At 41.8% G+C, this 20227-nt stretch overlaps 1 protein-coding gene, 1 long non-coding RNA gene and 3 other non-coding genes across 9 annotated transcripts in view; 4 read left to right on the forward strand and 1 right to left on the reverse strand.

Moving 5' to 3' along the window:
• LOC136791479 (uncharacterized) overlaps window positions 1-12293 on the reverse strand; it is a 121008-nt gene extending 108715 nt beyond the window's left edge. For all 4 annotated transcript variants that reach the window (XR_010833704.1, XR_010833702.1, XR_010833701.1 and 1 more), the window contains exons 1-3: window positions 12227-12293; window positions 5982-6048; window positions 4873-5015 (exon numbers count right to left, since the gene is read on the reverse strand). This is a non-coding gene — a long non-coding RNA (uncharacterized lncRNA). The remainder of the gene's footprint in view (window positions 1-4872; window positions 5016-5981; window positions 6049-12226) is intronic.
• Window positions 12294-12867: 574 nt separating this feature from the next.
• On the forward strand, window positions 12868-20180 carry EIF4A2 (eukaryotic translation initiation factor 4A2). Of its 2 annotated transcripts, none has more exons than XM_067002247.1 (11): window positions 12868-13045; window positions 14020-14065; window positions 14150-14282; window positions 14548-14687; window positions 15808-15976; window positions 16167-16276; window positions 16533-16676; window positions 17042-17179; window positions 17457-17546; window positions 17787-17866; window positions 19376-20180. In XM_067002247.1, exons 1-11 carry the CDS (start codon window positions 13017-13019, stop codon window positions 19518-19520), a joined length of 1224 nt encoding a protein of 407 aa, XP_066858348.1. In that variant the 5' UTR covers window positions 12868-13016; the 3' UTR covers window positions 19521-20180. The 2 variants fall into 2 exon arrangements, with proteins under 2 accessions (XP_066858348.1, XP_066858349.1); XM_067002248.1 differs by having other exon boundaries at window positions 18586-19462.
• On the forward strand, window positions 14400-14470 carry LOC125182290 (small nucleolar RNA SNORD2). The gene has a single exon (XR_007161747.1). It is a non-coding gene; the product is annotated as a small nucleolar RNA SNORD2 (small nucleolar RNA).
• Window positions 16731-16911, forward strand: LOC125182288 (small nucleolar RNA SNORA81). The gene has a single exon (XR_007161745.1). It is a non-coding gene; the product is annotated as a small nucleolar RNA SNORA81 (small nucleolar RNA).
• LOC125182287 (small nucleolar RNA SNORA63) lies at window positions 17257-17384 on the forward strand. The gene has a single exon (XR_007161744.2). It is a non-coding gene; the product is annotated as a small nucleolar RNA SNORA63 (small nucleolar RNA).
• Window positions 20181-20227: the final 47 nt, after the last annotated feature.

Raw genomic sequence — 20227 nt, forward strand, 5'->3', positions numbered from 1 at the left:
GGGTTTTGTGCTTGCCAGGAAAGGCTCAACATTCAGCGTCTCGTCTGTGTTAGTAACACTGCAAATCACACACCACGTCTGTGCGACCAGGATTAAACGTTAAGCTCCATCAAATGCGCATAAAAAGCTCGCCACTCACTTATTATGTGCAAGGTGTATAAATAATGCTGTAAGTGTAATTTCGTGAACATAAAAAAAATAATAGCTAGTCCTGCATCAGAAAAAACGCAGTGTGCCTGATATAAACAATTGGACATGGGAGTCTAGGGTGTGAAAACATGTCTGAATTAAGCCTGGTCGTGATACTGCTGAGAACCAGAGCCACCTGATGGCCATTTTGCTACTGTCTCTCTTCTCTCGTTCATTCCATCTGTGGCAATGAGACAAAAATACGTATTTTAACCGACATGAAAAAATCCCAGCTTTACTTTGAATGGCCTGCTGGGTTTCCGCTGCAATTCAGATGTGACCTTTTAATCACACTCTGCAATTCCAGTCATCCTCTAATGCTATGTTCCCATCGTGTAACGAGCCGGGGGAGAGAGATGTGCAGGCACCTAACAATAGAAAATGGGGGGAACTAACAGTGAATACTGGGATTTGATGAGATGTAAGAACCCACTTCTTTCCTCTTTTTCTTAAGTCTCCCAGCCAGCAAGATAATTGCTCCCAGTTCAGAAATTACAGCTCTGAGGATAAAATGGGTCTAAATGGCTAGAAAATTAGAAATGGCAACACGGCATGGTCACTGATGTATAGACAGAGCCATACCAAATCTGAAGCTCAGATTCCTCAAGTATTCTTAAAATATACATATATATATATATATATATGGAGATAGATATTTTCAGTTCCACAACCAGCTACTCACACACAATTCTTGATTCTGCTGTGTTTACAAAAAACAGATTTGTATAATTCAGCTTCCACAGCTTTAATTATGCTTTAAGCAAAGTTGTTTTGGTAAAATGTAATTAATAGCAATGTTTCTACTGCATTCCAAAGTAAGAGGAAGGCTGCTTTAAGGAGGAAAGAGTGGAAGTTTTCCTAATTGGGTAAGGCATCTTGCTACAATGAATACTAAAATTACTGCTGCTACTGAACTGGTTTCAATCTGCTGCTCAGTGAAAACTCAAACGTAAGCTCTAAAGGAGTAACTCCTCTCAGTACGTAATAACAGATCACAGAAATCTGATCTTGTGATCCCTTCTGCCACGAATACCAGATCGCACATTGCTGAGCTGTGATTTCAAGACCAGGCATTAAACTGCTGGTTTCACACCGTGAACTACCAACCTTGCTGTTTCAGTTCAAAGTGAGTCACAAAGAATTCTCGACAGAATCCAGATTCATGCAAAAGTACATTTGCTGTGAAACTGATACGCCTGAACCCAAAACATCTTTTGTGAGAAGTCACTGTACAAATACAGTGCATGACCCCTCCATCTTCCACTGCAAGCACTCATTACAGGAGACCTAGTACACCACTTTACTTGAAATGAAAGAATAGTTGTGTGAACAACAAAACAAGGGAGTGAACAAACAAAACTGATTCAGGCAGGGAATGAGTGAGGGTATACCTTTTACCCAGGGAGGGCATTTTTTTAATTAAACTTAGATTACTACAGGAAAAAAACAGTTGGGGTAGATAAGAACAGAGTACTACTGAAATGTCATGGTCATCAACAAAACATGGGATCCATAGCACATTTAAAGAAATATTTTTACCTACATGCCCAAAACATTACTGTTCAGTACCTTGAAAAATCCACCAGACACATGTAAATAAATTTAAATGATAAAGGAACATTATTTCTCTCTAACCCTTAAGCATTTCAGCCAAAGTGAATTCCTTTCCATTCAATTTAATAGGAAGAAAGATTAATCCCATAAAGCATCACAGAAAAGTAAATCTACTATAGCTGAATTCACTTCATTACCTATGTGCCAGCTGTTCTACTAGCTGTGTGTTAACTAAGATGGTAGTAATGATTACCAAAAATAATAATAACGATAATCAAGGGATATAATGCAACATAACAAAACTTCCCAGGAATCAATCCAGTATTGACAAAATGCCTCATAAAGAAAAAGAAAAATCAGTTCCAGAAGGTGTCTAGCTGTCATAAGACTGTTTAAATAATCAGTCTGAATTCACCTAAACTGAAAAATCTTATTTAAGCACATAGGCCTAATTTTAAATTGTGCTGAGAAACCAGTGCTCCCATTAACTTTAAATAGCTTTGTGAGTGCTCAGCATGTCTAAAAATCAAGCCTTGGAGCACTCAGCTAGTGCCTTTGGTGTAGAAAAACTATTACTTGAAAGAGAGCTGGACACTGAGTAGTACAGTTGCAAGACAGAAAAAGGTGATTACGGGCAGCATTAACCCTCAAAAATAGCTCATGCATTTAGAAGTGTTTTGGGAACTGGTGCAGGTCCTGGCACTAATCACAGCGGCACTAGTGGCTTAATTGCTTTTTTTTTCCTGGCTCAAATACAGAGATTAGAGTGTTCTGGGCAACGTTTTGTCATACTTCCTTCTTCTCTTGACCATTCCCACAAAATAAACCAAATTGAAGAAGCAGAAAAACAAGCACAAAGTACAAGATCTCCTTTTTCCTCAGAGTTCCGTACAAATGTGCAGACAGATTAATAGACTTACAAACAACCCTTTGTTTAGGTTACCTTTAGATAAAGGCCCTTTTCTACCAAAAGACAACCAAGAAGACTTTGGAACTTCCTCTAAAGCTGATAGATCGGTTAGTTGTAGTTTACACAGTCTAGCACAAGAGTAGCTTTAACAAGACAGTTGTAGTGCATCTGCACTTCGTTCTGCACACTGGACACAGCTGATCAGCCACAACATGTGTGTAGTAGCGCTACTGTAGCTCTTCTCTTTTTCAGTGTAAATATGCACTTTGGTTCCACTTGATGGTGGCAATAAGTACACAAACTATAAGCAAGAGATAATAACCTGCAACATATGAGAATAACCTGTCAATTAGCAACATGACTGATTCTGGCTACCTGTTTTTGCCAACGCAGACCTACATTAAGTTCATCTAAGACTGCAACAATAACTTTCCACTAAATATTTATCTACAACAACTAAATTTTATCTGCATAAGGATCATCCATTCCTTCTTGAATAGTTACCCAACACACAGGGTTTTATTATACGGGGTCATACTTGACTGAAGCATCATCTCAGATCTCTGAAGAACCCAAACTGATTTGGTACACAGGGTGAGTGAACTTTCGTGAAATGCAGAGCCTAATGCTCTGTGGAACTCAGACACATACAAAATTATTCACTCCAGCAAGATATTAGCAACTGTTTGGAGCAGAAGATGACTACACCCTTGTCACCTGGATTATCACGATCATGGATTAAGCCTTGACTTTTATGTGCTGGCTCAAGGGACCCATGCAAAACTGAACATGATGTCATCAACCACTGACTGCAGTGGGGACTACAGGAGGTAAAAAGAATGGTTCCAAAGACCGCAGATAAGCTGTCTGCAGTTTACGACACTGACAAAATGAGTGTGACTCACAAAATGAGTCTGACTCCTAAAAAACACACTTACACATCCAATTCCTCATGACATACCTTTGAAATGGCAACTGATGTATTCACGATCAATATAGCTATCCCAGCGTCATTCACAGCTGAGAAATGGCATGTATAAATGCTATAATCTCAAGGAATAACAATTTCACAGTGAGAGACTGTACTGCTAACAAAATTCAGAATCCCAATTGTACTTTTATTTATTTACAACCTGAACTGATGAATCTTGATCAAGCCAAAAGGCTGCTATTGGAGAAATTCACTCTGACTCAACCTTCAAACAAAATTCCAGGAGAAATGGTCAAACATTTGATAAATGGCAATAAGTACAAAATAAAAAAATGCAAAGGAAAGGCTGTTCTATCCAAGCATACTCAATAATACAGCAATCAGTTGGCTGAGCAATATCAACACACTATTATCAGCGTAACTAAGACACTCAGTGTTATCACTGCCTTCAGTATCCCTCTGAGGTCCTGCTACGCAAACATGGCAGGTGTGCTGGGTTTGCTGGGCAGGGCACACGGGTTAATTTATCTCAAAAAGAGACTGAGAGAATGAACATGGGAATGAGAGCAAAAAGCTGCACGATGTGACAGGCTAAACAGATGTAGAAACAGCGGCAGCAGCTTTTGGGATGAGTGTTTAGTAGAGAATTCTGCAGAAAGCATGGAGAGTCTTGGCCTACAAATCTCACCCTGTTCAAAAGATTCCACAGAAAGCAGGTCTGATATCAGTTCTGCATTCAGAACTAAAGATTGATAAAATATCAATTTATCATAAGAATCTCTTCTTAGAGAATATAATTGCACTTGCACTTTGAAAGGCTTCACAGTGCTGCACATCTGAATGTAACAACTGACACGTTTTAATACAGACAGAATTCCTAAATGTATGCTGAAATTTTTCAGCACTAGTTTTTCTTCTTCCTTATCTACCTGATTTTTATTTTTTTTTTACAGCTGTCTTTACCCAGGGGAACAATATTAATGCCAAAGCAGTGTCAAAAAGCAGGTATCTTGAAGCAGCAGTATTTTCTAACTGTTAATCACTCTTGTCTCTCCTTTCTTTGCAGCATTTCCTCTCAAAAGCAAGGGAATGCGCTTGCTTGCTCATCACTCTTGCTACCCTAAACAACTGAGATAGCTTTGTTCTTCTGCACCAGCAGTTCTGCTCATGTACACTGAAACTGAATTTCCTTTTTTAGACAGCAAGGACGCAGACTTTCTTCCTCTTCTCCCTCCCTCTGCCTCCCTTCCCCCTCCCTCCTACAGCCTTTGCTGTGCCCTCATCTTACCTTCAGCAGCAGAAGAAATCCATGCTGCAGTTTTTTTCTCGTTAGTAGCTCTATGGCAACAGCAGCTCTAAGGCAGCAGTCCTTGATGCTTCTCACTTTTCTCTCCCTCCTTCTGCATAAAGATATGCAGCTTGTTTTGCCCTCTAAATTAACAAAGACAATTCCAATGTGAGATAAATTAACCAACACAACTGATTGATTTTAGAAAAAATATGCTCCCAAGGGTACAAAGTTGTATTCCCCAAAGAGCTGAATGCAATGCAAATGAATAATAGTAAAGGAAACCAGACAACTCCTTCTATGTAATAAAGATAAGCTATGTAAATTCATCTCTGTGATACTCAGCTTTTTTTGGACAGAAATGTGGAAAAAAAAAGAAAAAAATCTAAGTTTAAAATGCACAAAATACTACATCCAAATGAAGTCCGGAAAGCTGTAACTATTTTGTAATTGTTTGACTGAGTCTTTATTTATTATTAACACATAAATGAAAATCAGTGGTTTGCTTGTTAAATTCCTGCTAAAGCAAAAGGAATAATGTTATGCAAGATCCTGTAGTCTTGCAACCCATGGAAAAGTATATGTGAGAATATATTTGGAAATGGTTAACACAAGCTACAGAAGACAAACGAGCAAGCAAAGAAAAAGCACCAGTAACTGAGTGGTTATTGAATAGCTATAACATCCACTTGCTTATAAATTAGGATTTTCCTAACTTTCCCACTTTTAAATTAATCAGCAAAATGTGCTACAAATAAAGGCTGAATGTTAGAAAAAAAACAACTGCATAAGATTCAGAAACAATTATTGCCAAAAGCTCTTAAAGTATCTAGCACAAGATAAAATGACTTTGAATGGCAGCACTTATATTTTCTTTTCTTATTGCGAAATGCCAGTAAATCATAACTTAATCACTTTTCAGACACGCATGAAATAAAGAAATCAATATACTTCTGTAATTCGACATGAGCTCTCCTTTCTGTCTCCTGCTGTGTAAAGAACAAAGGTTTCTGGTCACTGCCAAGGGCTGTGACAGAAATGCTGAACTGCATGCCCTGGATTAGTACAAGAAACACCACAGTAATTCCGAGCTAAAATAACGTGATCACCTGCATCCTGTCTGTGCTTGCGTCAGTGGATCCTGGGAGAATCTGGGCAGCTGTTCTTGGGCACAACCTGAAAATAAAAGAATGAATTGCACCTTACATGTTGATTTTTGCTGTATCTGGTGGTAGTCAATCAGCACACAACATAAAATGTTATAGCATTCCGGGATGGGTTACAGCACAAACAACTGGAACTAAGGACTGGCCTACGGATGTTTCACAGCCCTAAAAAGAAACCGCAAAGAACAGAGTGGAAAAGTTACTGGCTAGTTCCGTAGCAGCCCCCTTGGCAACCTAGGCGCACGTTTCAGATGCAGTTATGGTAACAGCATACATCTGTAATATTGTTAAAGACCTTGGAATATTTACATTTGTCATCCAAAAAAATCTCAGAAGGACTAACAAAACAAAACTGAATAAACAAATATCAATGTTTAACTTAATTTTTTTTAAAACTTTCAGCCAGGTGGAACCTCAGCTCCCCACCCAGAATGACTGCTCTGCAGGGCTGAAGCACAGCACACAGAGCAATCAGCCTCAGCCTTAAACAGTTTACAATCTAAGGGATATTTCTAAAACAGGAGATTATAATTCCCTTTTACAGGCAGATGAAATAAGGGCACAAAGCTGAAACTACTCATCTACAATTTCATATTAAGCCAGTACTGCTGACAGAAATAAAGCTCAGGGAATCTGAGCTATAGTTACCTGCAGAAATGCACAGGTTCCATTTCCTTAAAAAAACATTAAAGCTCTGTAGAAAACTATCAGTTTGAAGAAATTAAGGTTTGCCTTGAGGCCCTACCTCTAACTACATAGCTCATTTTATTAACGACAGACTATTTATCTTTGTTGTTAAGGTTTACATGTTGTAACAAGCTCTACAGACTGCAAAATACTCCGTTCTGGAGGTTAAAATGCTCTGCTACAGAAGGAGACAGAGACTTCAGCAGACATACAGGGCTGGATATGAACAGAAAGGGCTTCTGTTAAATAATAATGAAGTGATTTCTGTGATATCTTGCTCTTGCTGTTCAAAGATGTACACATTTTAAATATTCTGACAACAAAAGCCTGTAAGATGCTCGCAGCACACTGCACAGCTTTCTTTGCAGTGCTGTATCAGCTCAAACCCTAGCCATTTTGCTGTCACGGATCTGAGATGGGCCCTCGTAACTTGCAGCACCGTGCAATCCTTCTGAAGAGCAGCGTGCCTGATGTTTCAAGGCAGAAATCAGGATGGGGAAAGAGAGTCATCTGACGACTTCATTAAACAGGGCACAGAGCACGCGGACATCTATCAAGGTAGGCATACCTGCAACGCACATAAGGGATTTTTGTTTTACCACAAAATCTGATCCTGTGAATACAGCCCTGTAAAATCAAAGAACTGCTTGGGCATTTTGGAGTTTTTCTCTTAGCTTGCATGCGTTAGTTCCTCCTTGTAAGAACATAAAAAGCACTCTGTTTTGTGTTGGGTTTTAAATCGATGAGGAAAGGTACTCAGAATTAAATACAGAGTATAGTGGGTGTTTCAAAAATGAAATGACAGAAATCAGCTCAGAGATTATAAATCTCAAGCATCATCAGTGGATTCCAAATTGAACCATGAGAATAAATAATTTACATGGATGGTTTACCAATATTAGAATGAAAAAATGTTTCTTTATAAAAACATATATTGTTAAATTCACCTTTTTCTCAGAAATGAAAACAATGCTCTTTGCAGACTGTCTCGCAGAAGTATATGAGATGCACTATTTCATGGTAGTGCAGACATCTTCCAATAGCCTTAAAAAACAAACGTTACCACAGGACTCTGCCAGGATGTTATCAGCAGCTGCCACCTGTTAATCTGTCCAGCTTTCTTTGCTTTTGCAGGAGAAAGAACAAACTTTACCCTGAAAAAACGCACGCAGCTTCTATCAAAGACTGTAAGCCTCTTCCCGTTACCTATCTCCACATTTCTCAAACGTTTGCCCATATGTAACCTCTGAGGCAAATACTATTACCGCACCTTACAGAGGAAAAAAATGAAGTGCAAACTTCTCGTTCCAATAAAAGTCAACGGGAAGTCCCTAATAAACATTACCTGTTCAATTTTATTGCTAGAATGACAAGCCTGTGGTCACCCTGGGAGTCCTCTACATAACAGAGAACAGAGCTAAGCTGATGCCACGTCCTGGGCACGACTACACGCCTTAACAACAGTAAGGAATAATGCAGTCACTCGATCAAGGAGAGAATTCAAGACCTGGAACTATGAACATCGCGTTTCACAGCATGCAGAGGCCTGAAAGACTGAGAGAATCATAGAAAAATCTATTTTTCTGTTTTAAGTATTTGAGCTGGGAATACTCAGTAACATTACTGGGAAGGAGAGGACTTAGGCTAAGAAACAAACCATGCAAATCTGAAGCAGGAACACCCCTTGGAGACTTGTGCTCGAAGCAATTAGGGAGCACAAGCCGCAAACCACCGTGCGCACATTGCAGACAAGTGAGTCAGCTGGTCAGCAAAAGGTCCTGGCCACCCAGTGTCCTCTGGGTGGGACAAATAAATGGACTAAAGCTGCCTAAATCCCACCGGCTTTCCGTAGTGCTTGGCTCCTAATTCAGTTAAGCATTTTTGACAGTGTTCCTTAATGGCCGAAAGCTTTGACTAGGAGAGAAAATTCCGTGTCTGGAAGTACTTTCAATTCACTCGGCATGGGCATCTTGGAGATTTCACAACAAAAGTCTGATTACAGCTACAAAGAATAGAAATATCTGTCAGAACAGAACAAAGTTGTAAAATGACTTTTTAAAAGGATGACAAAGCAAACCTAGCAGCCTAACGTGCTAAAATCACCATAATGTGGATTTCAAATTACCCCAAGACACTAAAGAATACAAATCAGGCCTTTCGCAGAGCATTAAAAACACTGCATTTTATAAACCGCTGTTACTTAATTTGTTCAGATTGTAATTTCAGTGGAATGACCAAAAAAAAGTGTGAGTTAGCATTAATGAAGCCCTGTGACTGCAGTTAAATAACAAGCACGGGTCTCCTGGAATTCAAACCTTCTTTCTCCGCTGGAGACTTTCCAGAATCTTTGCTATCCACTCCTACATCCGAGGAAGCATGCTTTTGTTTAGGCAGGATCCTTTGGGAATGATGAATTGAAAAACATTACTTCTTGCTAACAACACCCTAACAAGTCATCTTGATCCTCAGCATGGCCTACACTGAATAAACTCTGTCTACAATCACTTTCTCTGCCCTGCTAGTTGTGGGAATCACGTAATATATGGTATGAACTCCAGCAAAGACTAGAGTGCAATGCAGGAGAGGAACTTGGGATCTTCCATGTTTCCCGTGAAGTGCGCGACAGCTTCACGGTATGCTCAGATCATGGTATGAGATTTCTAAAAGGAGGTTTCTGAAATTTCCTAATGCAAACTGCGACACTGTCTTTGCCAGAACACTGATGAGCAGGGACTGCTCAACTAGAGCTCAGTTTCAGGAGGTGTCGACTCCTACTGCTGTCTTTAGATACATCATTCTTTACTTCAATCTGCGTGAATAATGACTGGAAACCCAGCTGCTAAACCAGCTAGTCCATCTGTTACCCCATATTAATAAATGCATAATTATTATGCTCATTCCCACCAAAGATCTCATGATTCACCAAGATTGTCTTTTGTCTTCTACTGAAGCATATAGCGTGCACATAAATGAGGCCATGGGTCCTAATAATAGTAGCACAGACTAAACTATTACTTAGTATCTTTTTGGTATCACTTCTGCCTGATGATAACATGAACCTGGTCCTTGAGGAGCAAGCTTTCAGTTGAGACTGCTCTAGAAAGGTTAATAAGATTTATAGCCAAGGGATACAACAAATCCCAGCGTCAATCCAAGATTTTGTCAGTGACAAAATCTGACCTCTGGAAACATTTATGATGCTTCATGGTCAGAACCCAGGCAGAGCATGGCTACCACCAGGCTAAAAATACACAAACTAGATATGAGATCACAAGCAAATTGGCTGTTTGACCTACTATAATCAAAGAGGTATTTCTCAAACAGTGTATTCAGGAACACAGCCTTTAAGAGTATACCATGTCCAAAAATTTTCCTTTGGTACAGTTATACCAGGTCTGTTACATCCTCGTCGTGGATGACAATCCTGGATTTTTGCTGTAGTGTTTCACAGAAAGAGGACTGGTTCAGCGCCTCCAACACTTTGCTTATCTGAAGTTAATGAAACAGAAGTCCTTCCTCTTTTCATTTGGTGAAATGAGTCAATGATTTTCACTGGAGTAAACACTGGATTCCTTTCTCCATACCTATTGATGTTGAACATTCATATGAATTTCTTTAACACAAGAACTGATGTTTTGTTACTATGCTTAAAGCAAATAGTATCTCACAAGAGGTTACTGACTGGGCTGGCTATCTGATTCTACAGCAGTGGATAAAAATGAAGAACAACAAGAGTAAATATGGCCCACAAATCGCATTTCTCAAATTCTGCCAAACTCTGCCACAACCACGTGACAACAGATACCAATGCGCTCAGAATCTTATTATATTAAATATCAAGTAAATCACATATGAATAGTTCCTCAGGAACATGGAAGTTTCAAGTTCCTCTATAAAGAACACTGATCATGAGCTCTGCAGGGCATGTATGCTGTTTGGCTCCATACTCAACTAATGTCTGAATAAAGAAATCTTGGCAGCGGATTGAGAGACTCCCAGATGCTGTTACCATAGATATTAAATAACAAAAACAATTTAAAAATTTGTCCCTTGATTGAAGTTAATGGTCAAAAACCATTTTCTTAATTTTATTTTTGAATGGGATGAAGTTTGGAGACCACACCTGATGTCAAGTGGAATAAAACAAGACTTGTAGCAAATTCAGAGTTTATCCTTAATTTTCCATAATTGTCCTTAAAGAAAGCTGTGAAAACCTTGTTATTTTAAAATTAACTTCTGTCAAAACAGAATGTTCAAAGTGGTTTGAATACGTAAGTAATCTGAAGTAATCTGATGCTAATTCGTCTACAGGAAAAGATAAATCAGGTATCTGAGATGATGGCTTAAATGTTTATTTAAAAGGCATTTAAAATCTGTAGAAAATGATGGATTACCTTCCTGAGTTTCCCAGACGCCAATAAATCTTTTCATTCAGTTTTGCGAAGAAAGTAAGGCCTAATAAAATATTTTAAAGTATCTACATTCTACGGGTTTTTTAATAACTGCTCCAAGTTCTTAATAAAAATACTCAGTAGTTTTAGTTCTTCAGAGTAAACTGAAAGTCATTTTCAATGGGAAATTTAACTGTGCTAGCCCCAAGTTGTTCGGGTCCTTTCTGCAGCCCATCCTGGTGCTTTTACAGCCAGATGTTTATGGGGCCAGGCAAACTGCTATCATTCAGGAAGGCCTCCAGTCACTGTCGCGGGGCTACCTAAATTGCAAAAACAAGCAATATCCTCAATCCTTTCCGTCCAGCATGGGGGGGCAAAACTTGAGATTTTTACGGTGGGTCAACAGAGAAGCTGTGTTTACATAATTTAGCTTGGATATCGGCAATGCGGTGTTATTTTTACAGATGATGTTGCCCCAGCTGATGCTACCATAGGAAGAGCTAAGGTAATTTAGTCTCTTGGAGATTATCTTTACAGATATTCTAGACATTTCTAGACAATTTACAATGTTCTAGGCAAGTAAAGGGGTCGAGTTTTTCAAGCGCCGACTCCATTTGTTCATATATAATCACTATGGAAACAAATTCTAGAAGTGACTCATGTAAAACCCATTACAGTTGGTATAAATTATTGCTTACAACTTACTTTATTTGCCTACATTAGAAATATCGATGAACATACTACCGCAGAACCTTGGAAGTGTATTGAAACCTTTTTTTTTCCTCTAAAACAGTATGAAAGCAATGGGCAGGATCCCTGATTCCATCGAACCAGTTGGCAGAGGAACATTTTCCTCGCTGCCTTCCTTTGGGCTGCGCTGACCTCCAACTCTTGACAAGTTTTTCAGGCGCATCGCTATGGGGGGAATGGCTGTGGGCCACTGCGCCGCATTTCGAGCAGCGCCCCGGGGACCCATCCAGCTCAATCCCCACAAACACTCGCCGAACAAGCCTTCATCCCCTTAAAAAAACATCCATTTTTAACACCCCGGGATGGATTTACCGCCTCAGAACCCGGCAGAGGAGGCCCCGCCGCCCCGCCTCACGTTACCTCGCTGCCACCATTTTGCCTTCCTCACCTCACGGCCCTTCCCGCCGCAGCTCCCGCTCCCCCCGGCGCTGCCCCCATCCTGCGGGGAGCCCCCCACCCCACCCCACCCCACTCCCACCACCACCCCTCAGCGGGCAAAAAGGGAAAATTTTGGGCTCGCCTGGCACAGCGAGGCGGGCGGTGGGGTCGCTTCTGCGTGTGGGGCGCACGGGGGAGAGCCCAAGGAAGCCCCCCCCACCCCCCATCACCCCCATTTCCACGCAGCACAGCTTTACAGAAAAACGACACGGTGGTTATTATTATGTTCTTTATTTAGAAATAACACCGCCGCGGTGAGGAACCGCACCGGCCCCGCTCGCCGCCCCTCACCCCGGCTCCGCGCCCCCCTCCCCCCGCGCCGCAGCAGCAGGGGCCGGGGTGGGAAACCCCGTGCTAAAGGGGGGGGGGGAGGCGGAGCGGGAGGAAGGAGTGCGGCGCTGTCACCGCACCAGTGCTGCAATATCCTGCCGCGCTCTGAGGAGAGGGGGAGAAAAAGTAGTCCCAGGCTCCGCTGGCTTCACGGACCCGTGGGGCTCAAGGACCCTCTCGGAGAACCTTAGGAAGCGTGTTCAGGGGGTCGCTAGGGAAGGGGCCTCAGTTTTGGGGGGATTTGTGGGGTTTTGGCGGTGGCGTGAGGTGTATATCCATGCGCAGAGCGAAGCGCAACGAGTCCGGCCGCGGGGCGGATATATAAAGCGGCCTCCGCGGAAGCTTTGCCTTTTCAGTTGAGGACAGCGCTTGTGATCGGAACATGTCAGGCGGCTCCGCGGACTATAGCAGGTATGGCGCGGCGCGCAGAGGCCCCGAGCCTTTTATTATTTCCGTCAGGAGGCTCCGTAGCCTGAGCGGAGGCGCAGGGGAGAAGAAAAGCAGGGGATTGTTGAGGGGGGCGCTCCAACGAGCGCTCTGCGGGCCGCTCTGCGGTGAGACGGCGCCTGGTGCCCTGCCCCCCCCCCCAGCTTCTAGACGCTTCTATCCCGCCTCCTCCTGACTTGAAGAGGGATCTAGTTCTTTTCCTCAGGGTTCGCGTTCTCGCTGCAGGTTTCCTTAGCAACCACACATCCCGAAAAAGGGCTATTTTTATTTTCCTTAGCTTAACAGCGCTGCCTTATAATAAAAACAGAGGAGCGCTTTGTTATGTTTTTTCCCCCCTTTTTTTTTTTCATTAATAAACGCCACCCCTCCCGTGGTTCTGCCGTTGGTTCGCGCCAGCCGTAAGGGCCCTGCGGCGGGCGAGACCATTTTTTCCCTGAGGGAGGAGGAAGACGAACGATGGGGGGGGTGCGGCCCTCTGGGCGCTCGCCCGGCGCCTTCCTCCGCCCGCTTTGCGCAACCCCAGGGGTGGAGCTCTCGCGAGACTTGGTGACGCGGGCGGGGGGGGGGGGAACCGCAGCGCCCCCCCTCCCGCCCGGCGCTGCGGCGCCGCCATTTCCCCGCCGCCTCCCCGCGCGGCTGCCTCGGGAGGGGGGGCGCTGCGGGGCGGGCGGGCTTCGCCTCCTTGTTCCCTGCCTGAAACGCGGCGGGGTGTGAAGGCTCGGATCGTCCCGTATCACGTTACGGGCTGCGGGGAGGTGGGCTGCGGATTACGGGCGGTGGGCAGAGCAGGAGGCTTACTCGGTTGGCAGAGCATCAGAGCACCTGCTGGAATGATCTGTCACGGGTTCCAGCGGGCAGACGCAGCCCTTGGCAGCCGAGGGGGGTCAGCTCCCTTCCGCATGTTGTGCTAACTAACTGCTCGTTCTCTTTGCTGGCAGAGACCATGGCGGCCCCGAGGGAATGGAGCCCGATGGTGTCATTGAGGTGAGCACATGACCTCGTGTAAGGACTTGAGTACTGATGCAGAGGAATGGCGAATGCAATAATGTATTTTTTTCTTCATTGCAGAGCAATTGGAATGAGATTGTTGACAATTTTGATGATATGAATTTAAAAGAATCCCTTCTAAGGGGCATTTATGCTTATGGTTTTGAAAAGCCTTCAGCTATTCAGCAGAGAGCTATTATTCCATGTATCAAAGGTATGCAAGTGATTTCATGTGCTATTGCTAATACCAGATAATAAGGAAAATATTATAAAAGGCATATGCTAATAGTTTTATTCGTGTTTTGATGCCTGTTTTTAATCTTTATTGAACAAGTGATATGATGGTACACCATCTTTCGGGGCTGACCTGAAATGGAGAGAACTCTTTAATGCTGATCACTTATTTCAAAAGGAATTCAATAAAACAAAATATGAATGGCCTATGTGGGAACAGTAAATGTGTATCCTACTTTTTTTAGGGTATGATGTGATTGCTCAAGCTCAGTCAGGTACTGGCAAGACAGCCACATTTGCTATTTCCATCCTGCAGCAGTTGGAGATTGATCTCAAGGAGACCCAAGCACTAGTATTGGCCCCTACCAGAGAACTGGCTCAACAGGTATTGATAGTGTAGCTAAAAAAACAAAAGCTATTTGTGTGTTGCATAGGTTTCAGGTTTCACAACTGTGAGACAATAAACAGACTTCTTAAGGGGGCTGTAACCACTGTCCATTCAGAACCCTTTTTATGTTGAGTAATGGGGAAACTAAACTGGCTTCTGTCCCACAAGTTCTCTGCCTGCTTGAAAAGTGGAGTTGCAATGCATGTGGAGGGTATGCTGGGGCAGAGTTGCAGGAACCAGCTCCTATGCTGCGTGTAGTTCTGAGGGAGCATCTCCAAAAAAAAAATGTTACTCAAGTACAGTGTTCTGAGTGGAAACTTAAGACTTCAGAAGCTATTTGAACTTGCATGCAGTTGTGCAACATGAAAACTGCAGTGCGCGTGTAGTCACTTTATTGTTCTTGTAATCCGTGATGTCGTCTTGACTTAATGTTACATTGCATGCTTACTTCACCCTCAAGGCTTGGTGTTTCGTTTTAGTAAGTGGAAGTGCCTGAACAAAGCTTGCAGGATACTTAACACTAATATAATTCAGTAATGCTGGCTTTTAAGGTAAAATGCTGAGAGCAGAACTTGGAGGAGAAAACGTGGTATATAACTTGATCTTTTTCAACTAGAATATACTGAGATGCCAGTATTAAAGTGAAGATTCTTGAAGATAAATCTAAAACTAGATCAGACAGGCAAGAATTATTGAAAAACCAAAGCTAGTAGAACAAAAATATCTGGTGGTACAGTCTCTACTCTGAAGACATTTGTGAGGTGTGACTTCAAAGCCTGGCACATAGCAGTGTACTTCTACACTGTGTAGCAGCTTTCTGCACGTGCTTTACGTGCACGTATTCCCAGTGCAAAATTTGAGTTTGCTTTGCAGGCCTTCCATGCATCTACTAAGCCAGGAAGAGAGTTGCTTTTTACCTAGCTAACCTGTCACCTTGTAAGGGTGACCTAAAGACCAATTTAAATATTTAACAAGCAGTTGGGCAGAATCAGTAGCAAGACTTCTCTGTAGTCATTAGCAATGTGTAATCCTTGTCTAGCCCATAGTCCATAAGCAACAGTGATAAAGGACTGACGCTAGCAGTAGCTGCTACTAATGGAAGGCTTTTATCTTCTAGATTCAAAAGGTAATTCTGGCCCTTGGAGACTATATGGGAGCAACATGCCATGCTTGTATTGGTGGCACAAATGTTCGCAATGAAATGCAGAAGCTTCAGGCTGAAGCTCCACACATTGTGGTTGGAACTCCAGGGCGTGTGTTTGATATGTTAAACAGACGCTACCTTTGTAAGTATGAGTTGAACTTTATTCTTGATAAGAAGTCAATAGTGTAAATTTCACATCTGGAAAGAGCTGAAGTAATGAATTTGCTGTCACTGTAGACAGTATGGGACTACTCCCTCCTAAGGGAGGGTAACATTAGCAATAGTATTTAGTGTGTTCTTGAAACTTCATGAAATGTTATTTTTTTTAATAGCACCTAAATGGATCAAAATGTTTGTTCTGGATGAAGCTGATGAAATGTTGAGCCGAGGATTTAAGGATCAAATTTATGAGATTTTCCAGAAATTGAGCACAAACATCCAGGTAAAAAAAAGTGTGGTTGAAATGATGGCTACGGGCTTGGTTACAAGTAGCTGACAAACACTGAATTTCTGTCCTTGTCTAAATTAAAGCTGTTGTGTGCTGTCCTGTCTGCCTTGCAGAAGGTCAGGATCTCTGTTTTAAGATAATCAGTGATGATAGTCACTGATGTAAAGGTTGATGACTTCAATGTTCTGATGGTGATGGACCTGAAGCTAATGTCTGTTGTACATGCTGACATGGAGAAAATGTCTTCTAGGTCGTGTTGCTCTCGGCTACGATGCCAATGGATGTGTTGGAAGTGACCAAAAAGTTCATGAGAGATCCCATTCGTATTCTGGTGAAGAAGGAAGAACTGACGCTGGAGGGTATCAAGCAATTCTACATTAATGTTGAAAGAGAGGTAGGTATGAGCTGTACTTTTGGTTAGAAGAGTTAAGAAACTTGGTATTTTTTTACCTTCTTGTTAAAGCACTGTGCTAAAATTGCAGAAACTGAGGCTCAGCTTTGGTTTCTGTAATAATGCTAGTAGAGTACACGCAAGAAGAAGAAAAACGATGCACTGGATTGAAAATGACTAGGGTGGACCTCTTTCTTAATGTCCAGTGTCCTGTGTCTTAAGATCTGGTGCAACAGTTCATGCAGAAACTTTACCTTAGATATTCCTCCAGTTTTTCTGGTCATCTTAATTATAAATGCATGTTAGGGCATGCCCTAATTTGACCATGACTTCAGAGTTCTTATTCCTGATAACTTTGTTCTGTTCAGGAGTGGAAGCTGGATACTCTCTGTGATCTGTATGAGACGCTGACCATTACGCAGGCTGTTATCTTCCTGAATACAAGGAGAAAAGTGGACTGGCTTACAGAGAAAATGCATGCCAGAGACTTCACAGTCTCAGCTCTGGTAAGAACTGATACTTACACATAACTTCTGCAATGACATGTACATACAACAATCCCTACTGAGCTACATTTGAGTAAAAGCAGGAAAAGTTATGATATAGCTGTGTGGTGCTGTATTATCGTTCCCCCTGCTAAAAGAAAAATGTTTCCTTCTATCCCTACCTGCTTCGTTCCCACAGCAGGTAGGGACGCTGGGTTTCATACATCCTTCTGTTTCGAGAGGATATTTCAGTCTGGAATACTGGAACTGTAATAATTCTAACTCCTTAACTCCACAGCATGGTGACATGGACCAGAAGGAGCGGGATGTTATCATGAGAGAGTTCAGATCAGGATCAAGCCGTGTCTTGATCACTACTGACTTGCTGGTGAGTATTGTCTCTTGGTGAGCATGCTCTTGTTTTAATCTGGTGCCAAAAGCTTCATAACTCAGTGAAGGTTCTTGTAGCCTGAACTATCTGGAGCCTTTTGGAAGAGTAAGGACTATGCTCCACTATGGACTACACAGTTGTAGTTCATCACTAACAAAGTAGTCAACAAAATCAGGAGACAAGAAGTGTAACCAAAAAGTCTGTGACATGTGTTAAAGGTTCCGTATTGCTTTCCAGGCTCGTGGCATTGATGTGCAGCAAGTTTCTTTGGTTATAAATTACGACCTGCCGACCAATCGTGAAAACTACATTCACAGGTTAGTTTGCTCTGCCCTCTAGTTGGCTCATTACACCGAGTGCCGTGTTCTCACCAGAAATCAGCACAGAACTTCACCTATTTTCCTGTTAGTCATTTTTGGTGATGGGAGTGTTATCCATACAGTAACTGCTAACAACAACAAAAACTAGCAGAAAGTAAGCTCTTTGGCTTGACAAAAAGCCCTGACTTGCATAAATATGGTCCTGAAATGAGGGAGGAGCAGAACTTTCAGACAATAAAAAAAAAAAGCAGTGGGAAAACTTAGATGGATGAAGTGTTCAGCAGTGGCTAAACCATGCATTGCTGAGATCTAGGGAAACCGCCAGCTGCTGAACTACGTTTTTTTTCTAGGTTGCAGGGTGTGATGACAGAAGTTATTATTGGAAGTTATTGGCATAGCATCTTGAAAGCAGGGTTGTTAGCTGGATCTGTAGGCCCCAGCTAATGTTCAGTTGCTGCTGCTCAGTCACTAGCCCTTAACGCTTTCAGCAGACTAGTAGCACAAAACTGTCTTCATTCCTGGAAATCTAATTGTGTTCATGTTGTATGTGTCTTGTTTACTCTTGGTGGCTCCTTTCACAGTGGTATTCTTTCCTATGTGGTGTGTGTCTTCTGGTAGCAATTGAGTTTTTTTCCCCTAGGTTTAGTTTACTGCCTTTAGTGACTGTCCCTAAATTAAGTAAACTGTGCTTTGTTACTTGATGTAAAAAAATACAGGAGTCGATAGCAGCAGTTGATGACACAAGATGGTGCTCAGAAACGGCGTTGACGTAATTTAGGACGTGGATTCGTAAGCGGCACAGTTTGAATAAAGAGCGAGTCGGTATTTATATATTTCTTTTGTCATGATTATTTGCTAAGTTTTGTGAGCCATTTTGTGTGTTTAGCTCATAATGATTAGGTGCTGCATTGTGCAGTTGCAGGAAGGTAGAACTGATGGTGGGTGTAACTAAATTGTAACTGATAGTGTTTAACAGCCTTGTGTTTATACAATGAGCTTATTTTTACAAAAATACTAAGTTTTCCCACTGGAAACAGTTTTACTGAATTTTAATTCAGCAGTCATGCTGTTCCATGTTACTGGATACAATTGGATTAATGCAGGAACAGTCAAATTTTTTGGAAGATAGTTACCTTTTATATGCCATGTGCTCGGGATTGGATGCATGTGGTATGGGGCTTTAATCCTCATGGAGGGGAGGGAGACAGCTAGGGCTTCATACCACAGTACCAACCATTAAATAAAGATCTTATTTTGCAGCCAAAAGAGTAACCTTTTCTGCTCTGCTACTCTCCATAGGATGGACGCTTCTTCTGTACTGTTGGCACTAACTGCTAGTTTTTCTTAACCAGATGTGACTATGGTTAGCAGCTAGTCGTGTACACACGGCGTAACTGGCCGCTGGCAGATAAAAGATCAGCAGTTAATGAATGGATCGTTTTAAATATTTTAAAAAGCGAATTGAGTGGTTAACTTGTGTATAAATGTGTTTTCTGTTTTGTGCAGAATTGGCCGAGGTGGTCGTTTTGGCAGGAAAGGCGTGGCTATAAATTTTGTCACTGAGGAGGACAAGAGGATTCTGCGAGACATTGAGACATTCTACAATACTACAGTGGAGGAGATGCCCATGAATGTGGCTGATCTCATTTAATCCCTGGGGAGGAGATGGTTTGAATGCAGTGCTCGCTGTTGCTGAATAGGCGATTCACAACGTGCATTGTGCTTCTTTCTTTGGGGATATATTGAATCTTGTCTCAATGCTCATAACGGATCAGAAATACAGATTTTTGATAAGCGAAGCGACTTTTTGTCGTGAGCTCTTGTGGGGAAAGCCACTGGCTTTATCCACTTTAGGGTTAGACTGTTGGGGTTGGGTGGAAAGTCATGGGGTCTGTAAATTTTTTCTTTATTAGAAATTTATTTCCTAGTTCCATAGAAGTGGTTGTATTAGATGTTCTTTATCATTTAATAATTTACTTATGGACTAAAAGATATAAGTGCTGTATAAAGTCAGCCAATTATGTTAAACTAGCCTACCTTCCTTTATTGTATGTACTTATACTTCAGATTGAATTGGAAAGGCCTTTCAAAATCTCTAAACTTTTATAAGAGCATTAAAATGCATTTGTTTGATATGTATTTATTCAATAAAGTATTTAATTAGTGGTAAGTGTGATCTGGACCCTGTTGCTAAGCCCCAGCAAGCAAGCAATCATACTATTGTCTTAGTTAGGGTTAAACCCAGTAAAATTTGCCATATTGCACATGTCTTAATGAAGTTTGAATGTTCAATAAAATACTTCTATATTCACTTAAATTGTAAATGTTTCTTGGTGGGGGGGATGTCTTGTTTATGGG

The sequence above is a fragment of the Anser cygnoides genome, chromosome 9 (assembly GCF_040182565.1).
Source record: "Anser cygnoides isolate HZ-2024a breed goose chromosome 9, Taihu_goose_T2T_genome, whole genome shotgun sequence".
In the NCBI taxonomy this organism is placed as follows: domain Eukaryota; kingdom Metazoa; phylum Chordata; class Aves; order Anseriformes; family Anatidae; genus Anser; species Anser cygnoides.